The 9,784-nt window shown below is 43.8% G+C and overlaps 1 protein-coding gene across 1 annotated transcript; it reads left to right on the plus strand.

Moving 5' to 3' along the window:
- The first annotated feature begins 2,917 nt into the window (after positions 1–2,917).
- Positions 2,918–8,596, plus strand: LOC139721536 (uncharacterized). The gene has a single exon (XM_071632851.1). It carries the CDS (start codon positions 2,918–2,920, stop codon positions 8,594–8,596), a length of 5,679 nt encoding a protein of 1,892 aa, XP_071488952.1.
- Positions 8,597–9,784: the final 1,188 nt, after the last annotated feature.

Genomic DNA, 9,784 nt, shown 5'->3' on the forward strand with positions numbered 1-9,784 from the left:
GCGTTTATCGTGCATATTAGAAAAGCGCATTCAAGATGATGCATACACTGTGCTTTTCATATGATACATTGTACTTATTACATCAGTTAATACTCGACCTGAATGTATCTACAGGTTAAGCACGAAGTACGTAAGACATGTTTTCTATGTAGGGCCGCGTGCAAAATTAAAAACACCGCAATGTATCTCGACAGGTCTGCCACATTCCCACGTGTATCAATCCGTCATGTCCTTGTTACGTAACGATTGACAGCACCATGACCAATCTTATATCAGACACCTTTCATGTTTAAAGGAAACCAAAGCCCAATTAAACATGAATGTGGATTGAGTGAAAGCAGCAATATTGGTAGAAAATAATTACCGAGAGATGCAGAAAACTTTCATCAGTTTGGTATAAGTTTGAATCTCCTACTGGATAATTATTGAAAGTTTGAGAAATCGGACAATCCATTCAAGAGTTGTGAATTTTTGAAAGTTTCGGTGTCGTCATCGCAGGATAAGGAGACTACTACACTTCATGACGTTATTTAGGGCTCCAATATAAGGAAATATAAGGACAATTCCACAAATCTTCACTTTTTATTTTAAAAAAAGGACATTCCATCAACATGTCACTGACATATGTTCCCTGCACGCTTTCTGAAAGAGGTAAGTGCTCTTTCATTTTTCAACAGAAACGTGAGATTATTTTGTATTTTGTTTGTATTGTATTCATATTGTCTAAAATGACGCAATAAAATGCATAGTAGTAGATTACGGCACGGAAACTGTAAAAATTCAAAACCTTTTTTTTTTTTTTTTTGATCGAGTGTCCGATTTTTCTCAAACTGTCACTGATGTGTTCTACTATATTGCTGCTTTCACACGATCCACATTTGAATACTTGGTCATTGGTTTCCATTAAAGCCTACAGTAACATGTGACAACATTACGTGTCTACGTGTGTGTTTCTGTGTGTGTGTGTGTGTGTGTGTGTGTGTGTGCTTGCATACGTTCACACAGGTATGTCCGGTGTAAGTAGTGGTGATGCCGCATTCGTAGTTGCGTCCTTGTGTCTTTCAGAGTCTGTAACTGTGCTGTTCGCGCTGAATTTGTTTTTGCAATTTCGGCTTCTCATACGTAGGCTAGTGTTAGCGCTTCAAATGTAGCAGTGATTGTGTGTTGAGTGTATGCGCGCGCGCAATATATTGTAGTGTGATTTTCGGCCTTCCATAATGGGCTAGAAAGATGGCGCACGAACCGACGGTTTGCTCGTTCGTGACTCTAGCAAAAATGCAACAATTTTGTAAGATTATCTTACGATAATCACAGAATCCCGGATGGAAGTCTTGCATCTGATGGTTCTGCGTAAGTTTACGATTATTTCGTTGTTCACAATTCTTGATAAAAGAGAATTTAAATGCCTTTTGTGTGTCCGGATTTCATGAACGGTCTAGCGTAAGAGACGCTAATGTAGGTTATGTACGGTGCATATTGATATAGCGTAGGATTGATAGCTTCGCATTGTGCATTGTACGTTGCGTGTAGAGTTACTGTAGTTGTAGCGCCGTAGACTCGCATTGACTTTGTGTTATCACTTGGCCATGAGCTGATATGATGTGTAGAACAGTATTCAGAACTTGGTTTATATGGTGGTAATACATTCAGAATTAATTCACAACTTCTGTAAAGATAGGGTTTGATTTATACAGTTAAGCAACTCAGTTTGTTGAGTAATATTTCCAGGTGAAGATTCAAAAGTAGATATGAGGTTGGATTCGATATCAGTAATGATGAAGATTAGTGATAATTTTGCTGTGTGGACAGTTTCAGTCTAAATAATGCATTTAGACGTCAGGATGAATAAAAGACTGTCTTTTGTGTTTTTGTGTTTCGACTTACGTGCTTTACGTATTCATTCATGATTATGTGGTTTGATGTATGGTAGCGTACAGGCTGAAATATTGTCACATTTTTATGTGATATGAAGTGTACGTTATTAAGGCATCTTAAGCAGCTCTAGCTTAAGAGAAAGTATAATTTACCTTGCTTAAATGTACGAAGGCAAGCGTAGTGCCACACATGTAGGCATACAATGTGTGATGTAAGTTATTTTGCATTTTCCATACAATCCTTTGCAACTTACTGTATTATTTCACAGCTTGGGACAGGATCGCAATCGTAATGGGTCCAGAGGGGTTAAGCTTCTAGGCTTGGAAGATCACAAGTCTGTAAGTCTGGTATAGGGTTTTTACATGTATATTACAGCCTTTAAATAATATTTTTCTTGTTGATATTGCAACAGAAAATGGATATTGCAACAGTGTACAAGGTGTATAATTAACATTGCTATAGTGTAACAGTGGATGGATAATGACATTCAAAAGCTGCCATTTCATAATGTGTAGAGAATACATGCATGGATACAAAATGTGTATGTATAATGATGCAGTACAAGACGGTGTACTATTGTTTGTTCAGAAGAAGCAAACCTTTTTGTGTGTTAATGGAGAATTATATCCATACACATTCAATTTGTGATCCAAGAAATGTATGTTTGATATATTCATACAGTGTATCATTCATTGTTTCATTTGCAGTTTTACCGTTCGTTCATCACATACATGCGCATACGCACTTGGGCTTGCGCATGCACAGCAAGAAGGAGAATTCAATAAAGACAAGAGTGCAACGTTCGACTCGACTGTCTGCAATTTTATTCTTGTTGTACATTGTGTGTACGGCGGTTAGCTGACTGGATAGGATCTAGTGCTACCGGTACCTAGAAATCTGAGGCCAGCATAGTAAAAAGACTTATTCTTCGGGCCGAGTAAAAAGACTTATTCTTCGGGCCGAGTAAAAAGACTTATTCTTCGGGCCGAGTAAAGAGACTTTATCTTCAGGCGACGTAAAGGATTTAATCAAGGATTTCATCATGTCGACGAAAACAGAACCTCGACAACAAGGAACGGAGTCACCGCAAATGCCGTCGCTGTCCACGCAGGGTGACAGACGTGAGACGGGGAGCGTGTCTTCGAGACCATCTAATGCAAGTAGACATTCGTCAGTGGCCTCTGAGGCTTTATTAGCTCGTGCAAAGGCAGAGGCAAGTAGAGTAAGATTAGAATTTGCTCGAAAGGAAGCAAATTTTGCAAAGCAAAGGGCTGCTCAGGAAGCAGATCTTGCAAAACAAAGGGCTGCTCAGGAAGCAGATCTTGCAAAACAAAGGGCTGCTCAGGAAGCAGATCTTGCGAAGCAAAGGGCTGCTCAGGATGCAGAACGTGTAGTGTTAGAGGCAGAAAGAGATGCTGCTGTAGCAGCAGTGCAGGTTTCTGTCCTCGAAGCAGGCTTAAACGAATGCGAAGGGTCTGTAAAAGGTGTTGAATTGAATCTTATGCAAAAAGATGTCAATGAACGTGTGGAGGATTATTTGTCCTCACTTGATGTAGATGGTAAGATTCCAGTTGATGGAAATCACATCGACCAGGGGAGTTCAATTCCCTCCCCTAAGTTTGTAAAAGAAAATCAGGAAGGTCAAGTACAAACAAAACTTGGTGTACCTCCTGAAGATGGTGTGTATGCATCCCAGTATGTTGGGATGTCCAAGTGTGACAATGAAACAAAGAGTGTTAATCGTAGGGAAGGCACTGCTATCCCACCTAACTTAGACACTGTAAACGTAGTTTCTGACATAAGTAATGTATTGCTTAAGAAGGAATTGGTGTCAAGTGGCTTGGTTAAATTCAATGACCGTGCATTCAGTTACAGATCCTGGAAAGCTACGCTCGGACGCGTTATCACAGAGCTCCAGCTGACACAATCCCAAGAGATGGGTTTGATCATGAAGTGGTTGGGTAAGGAATCTTCCCAACTGGTCTCTGCCATTCATGACATTCATGTTGACCGACCGAATGTTGGTGTGAGTAGAATGTGGGAACTCCTTGACAGGAAGTATGGCTCCCCAGAGGCTGTAGAACACGATCTTCAACAGAGGATTGAAGATTTCCCTAGACTTACACATAGGGAGAACGAAAAACTAGAGCAGTTTGGTCATTTGCTCCTGGAGATCGAGTATGCTAAAGAGAATGGGGATTTCCCAGGATTGCTGCATCTGGATTCTGCTAGAGGGTTGCAGGCCTTGGTGCAGAAGTTGCCCTACAATCTCCAGGAGAAGTGGGTAATGGAGGGATCCCGGTACAAGGAAAGGTACCGGGTGACTTTCCCTCCTTTCAAGGTGTTCAGCGAGTTTGTTCGCTATCACGCGAAGATTCGCAATGATCCCAGCTTTATGTTGCCTCGTGACATGAAGCATCAGGAGGTGGCGAAGAAAACGGTCAGTGTCAGGGCTACTGACGTGAAGGAGGTTCGTCCTTCGGCTTCAAAGGAGTTTTGTCCTATCCACAAGAAGCCACATTCGATCGTTGAGTGCAAGGTATTCCTTGCAAAAACGGTACCTGAGAAGAAGAATCTTCTCAAGCAGTACCAACTGTGTTTCAGGTGCTGCCTCCCGGGACATGCAGCCCGGGAGTGCAAGGCAAGGGTGAAATGCGAATCATGTGGAAGTCAACGCCACTTAACGATTCTTCATTGGGAGAATAGTAACGAATCTGCGAAGAGTACGCAGAAACCTGAAGACCCTCCCAAAGACAATCCTCGAACCAACATCACAAGTGCATGCTCTAAGATGAAGGGTTCTAAATGCATAGGAGGAAAATCCTGTGCAAAGATTGTACCAGTACTTGTGAGGTCAAAGAGGGATAAGAGTATTGTGGTCAAGACATATGCAGTCATAGATGACCAAAGCAATAAGACCATAGCCACATCTAAACTCCTAGATAAGTTCGATGTTGCCTATGACGAGATTAGCTATACTCTACGCACATGCAGTGGAGAGGTGTCTGCCCACGGCAGATGTGCTGACGATTTTGTGGTGGAAGACATCCACGGCACTGTCTGTTTGGAGTTGCCAACAGTCACAGAGTGTTCATACATTCCGGATTTCAAGGATGAGATTCCTACTCCGGAGATAGTCCAGGTATATGATCATTTGAGGAGCGTTGAGATCCCACCAGTTGATCACAATTGCACAGCAACTCTGTTGATAGGCAGGGATGTAGTTGAGGCGCACCATGTCCTAGACCAAAAGATTGGACCACCTGACTCTCCATTCGCACAGAAGTTATGCCTTGGCTGGGTTATCATTGGTGATGTGTGCCTTCAAGGGGTCCACCGAAGTGCTGGACAGACAGTAAGGATTTCCCCCTTGCGCACTCAGATTCTTTCTACGGGCCGGCCCACATGTCTTGAACCCTGTCCGAACGAGTTCAGGTTGAAACACCTCTTTGACAATGAAGATGACAGTATCAGTCTGTCAATCGAGGAACAACAGTTTGTCCGTTTGATGGTAGAGAAGGGAGGCCTGAAAAATGGCAAGTGGACAGCTCCACTACCCTTCAAAGAGCGAAGGGATCGCCTTCCCAACAATCGTTCACAAGCTTTGAAGAGAGCTCAGATCCTCCAGACGAACATGGTGAGGGATCCAATCAAGATGGAACACATGTTGACGTTTATGGAAGGGGTCATTTCCCAAGGCCATGCAGAGGTGGCACCACCTCTTGATGCACATGAAGAGTGCTGGTACCTACCACTGTTTGGGGTGTATCATCCCAAGAAGAAGGACAAAATCAGAGGAGTCTTCGATTCCTCGGCCGAGTTCATGGGACACTCCCTGAACAAGGTTTTGTTGAAAGGTCCTGATCTGACCAATGACTTGGTTGGAGTGCTGTTGAGGTTTCGGCAAGGACCTGTTGCAGTCTGCGGAGACAGTGAGTCAATGTTCTTCTGTTTTTCAGTAGCTGAAGAGCACAGGAATTTCCTCCGATTCTTCTGGCACGAAGACAATGACTTTGACAAGCCCCTTATCGAGTACCGTATGCTCAAGCATGTGTTTGGCAATTCCCCTTCTCCAGCCGTAGCAAACTATGGTTTAAGGGACCTGGCCAGAGATGCTGAGCCAGACGTTAGGGAATTCATCCACGGCAATTTCTACGTTGATGATGGACTCACCTCATGTGAGGATGCAGAAACAGCCGTTTCACTCATGAAGAGGACACGGGCCATGCTGCAGGAGAAAGCTAGCATTCATTTGCACAAGATCGCATCAAACTCCCAGACAGTACTTGATGCGTTTGATCCAGAAGAGGTTCAGAAAGACATCAGGAACCTCACATTGAGCGATGGTACCCCAACTCAAAGGAGCTTGGGTGTTCAATGGAATTTGACTGATGACACTTTCAGGTTCCAAATCGAGTTGGTGACAAAGCCCTACACAAAGAGAGGAGTTTTGTCCATGATCAATGGAGTGTTTGATCCATTGGGTTTCCTTGCCCCGGTTATGATTCAGGCAAGAGTCCTGTTCAGAGAAATGATAACTCACAAGGTAGAGTGGGATGTTGTGCTCCCTGAGGTGTACAGGCCTATCTGGGAGTCTTGGACCTCAGGATTGTCAGAGTTGGAGTCACTATCGATTCCTCGCAACTACCTTACCTGTCCTGAGAAAGGGATCTTGCATGTCTATTGTGATGTTTCTGAGGTGGCAGTCGCTGCTGTTGCGTACCTGATAGATGGGGATGCTGAAAACCCCAGTGCAAGCTTTGTCTTTGGAAAGTCCAAACTAGCTCCAAAGTCGGGTCACACCATACCAAGACTGGAGCTTTGTGCTGCGGTCTTGGCTACGGAAGTTGCCAGTGTTGCGTGTAGAGAGTTGAACATTCAAGCCGCAACAGCAGTTTTCTTTACGGACAGTAGGATTGTTCTTGGGTACCTGAACAACACGACCAGAAGATTTCATACCTATGTGGCGAACCGGGTTCACAAGGTTCTCAGTTTCTCCCAACCTTCACAATGGAGGTATGTGCCTACGGCCAACAATCCTGCAGACTGTGGCACACGCCCGGTTTCAGCTCGGTCTTTGAAAGGCTCATCATGGCTCACAGGTCCTCAGAAGATAGCTACTCAGGAAGTAGTGAATCCAGTGTCAGAATTTCCACTTGTAGATCCTGACCTAGATGAAGAGATAAAGCAAGATGTGAACATCCAGGTCACCAAAACCAGTGTGGAACTGCAAGGACTTGTTCCAAGGTTTGAAAAGTTCTCAACCTGGAAAAGCCTAGTCAGAGCGTTTCGTTTGCTCATACACATTGCTCACTCATTCAGCTCCAGGAGTGGCAATGGTTGCCATGGCTGGCACACATGTAGCAACACAGATGTTGAATCTGTACGTCATGCAGAGTTGATGATCTTGAAGGAAGTACAGAAGCAGATCTTTCATGAGGAATATGAATGTCTCAGAGAGGGAGTACCTCTACCATCTAACTCCTCAATACGGGACTTAGCACCCATTCTGAACCAAGATGGTTTGATTTGCGTTGGTGGGAGGTTGAGGAAGTCCTCACTTCCTGTGGTAGTTAAGCACCCGGTATTAATCCCCGGCAAGAGTCACATTGCCAAGCTCCTTGTGATGCACTATCACAATAACGGGCACCCTGGCAGACAGTTGACAGAAGGTTCTCTGCGTGATGCTGGGTTTTGGATTATTGGGGGCAAGAGAGTCATATCTGCCGTTATCCACCATTGTGTGATTTGCCGCAAACTCAGAGGGAAGACCGTGCTCCAACGCATGGCTGACCTCCCTCAAGAGCGTCTGAAGATCGGACCTCCTTTTTCCCAGGTTGGCGTAGATTGCTTCGGACCATGGGAAGTGGTCACCAGGAAGACCAGAGGAGGTGCTGCCAAAAGCAAGAGGTGGGGTATGATATTCTCCTGCTTGACCTCCAGAGCTCTTCATATCGAAGTTCTTGAGGAACTGAGCACTTCGTCATGTATCAATGCACTGCGGCGATTCATGGCTGTGCGAGGCAAAGTGGAAACCTTTTGGTCCGATAGAGGATCAAATTTTGTGGGAGTCTTGAACGACAAGGTGTTTCGCACCTTTCTTGAGAGGAACAACACAGAGTGGAAGCTAAATCCACCCCATGCCCCACACATGGGAGGAGCCTGGGAAAGAATGGTAGGACTATTCAAGAGAATTCTCAATGGCATTCTGCTCGAGACTAGAGAGAAAAGTTTCACCCATGAGACTTTGGTCACATTCATGATGGAAGCTATGGCCATCGTGAATGCTAGACCTCTTGTTCCACTGAGTTCTGATCCAGAGGACACATCCTTCCTCTCACCTTCGGTGCTCTTGACTCAGAAACATGGGAGCATTGAAGAGGTGCTTGTCGAGGATTGTAAGCGTAACATGTACACTGCTCAGTGGAAACGCGTCCAAATCCTGGCCGACAGGTTTTGGAAACAATGGAGACTCCGCTACTTGCAAAGCCTTCAGCAGAGGCGCAAATGGACAAGTACGGAGAGGAATGTCATGAAGGGTGACATAGTCCTGTTGAGGGACAGGGAGGTCAAACGAAACCAGTGGCCTCTTGGGATCGTTGAGAGTGTTGGTACTGGAGATGATGGTTTCGTCCGTCAAGTTCAAGTCCATCTGCCTGCAACTGGAAAAACCTATTGTAGGCCAATCCAGGAGTTAATTTTGTTGGTTGAGGCGGAGTAAACGCCTGTTCATGGTCAGTTTGAAGGCCACTTGTTGACAATTGTGCAGTTTTAGAGTTTACACTTTGCATGTAATATGTACCATAAGTTATGTGTATTTGTATTCAATCAATAGGGGATGTGTTGTGGACATCCTAAGTAACATTTTAAGTTCTGGAATTTTAACGTCCATCGGACGTTGGGGGGAGTGTGCTGTTCGCGCTGAATTTGTTTTTGCAATTTCGGCTTCTCATACGTAGGCTAGTGTTAGCGCTTCAAATGTAGCAGTGATTGTGTGTTGAGTGTATGCGCGCGCGCAATATATTGTAGTGTGATTTTCGGCCTTCCATAATGGGCTAGAAAGATGGCGCACGAACCGACGGTTTGCTCGTTCGTGACTCTAGCAAAAATGCAACAATTTTGTAAGATTATCTTACGATAATCACAGAATCCCGGATGGAAGTCTTGCATCTGATGGTTCTGCGTAAGTTTACGATTATTTCGTTGTTCACAATTCTTGATAAAAGAGAATTTAAATGCCTTTTGTGTGTCCGGATTTCATGAACGGTCTAGCGTAAGAGACGCTAATGTAGGTTATGTACGGTGCATATTGATATAGCGTAGGATTGATAGCTTCGCATTGTGCATTGTACGTTGCGTGTAGAGTTACTGTAGTTGTAGCGCCGTAGACTCGCATTGACTTTGTGTTATCACTTGGCCATGAGCTGATATGATGTGTAGAACAGTATTCAGAACTTGGTTTATATGGTGGTAATACATTCAGAATTAATTCACAACTTCTGTAAAGATAGGGTTTGATTTATACAGTTAAGCAACTCAGTTTGTTGAGTAATATTTCCAGGTGAAGATTCAAAAGTAGATATGAGGTTGGATTCGATATCAGTAATGATGAAGATTAGTGATAATTTTGCTGTGTGGACAGTTTCAGTCTAAATAATGCATTTAGACGTCAGGATGAATAAAAGACTGTCTTTTGTGTTTTTGTGTTTCGACTTACGTGCTTTACGTATTCATTCATGATTATGTGGTTTGATGTATGGTAGCGTACAGGCTGAAATATTGTCACATTTTTATGTGATATGAAGTGTACGTTATTAAGGCATCTTAAGCAGCTCTAGCTTAAGAGAAAGTATAATTTACCTTGCTTAAATGTACGAAGGCAAGCGTAGTGCCACACATGTAGGCATAC

Source organism: Diadema antillarum, unplaced genomic scaffold (assembly GCF_040938485.1).
Source record: "Diadema antillarum isolate AM-2024a unplaced genomic scaffold, OU_Dant_1.0 scf00000145, whole genome shotgun sequence".
Taxonomy (NCBI): Eukaryota; Metazoa; Echinodermata; class Echinoidea; order Diadematoida; family Diadematidae; genus Diadema; species Diadema antillarum.

Excerpts from the sequence above, each read along its gene's own strand:
- LOC139721536 (XM_071632851.1), top strand. The coding sequence starts at position 2,918 with ATGTCGACGAAAACAGAACCTCGACAACAAGGAACGGAGTCACCGCAA.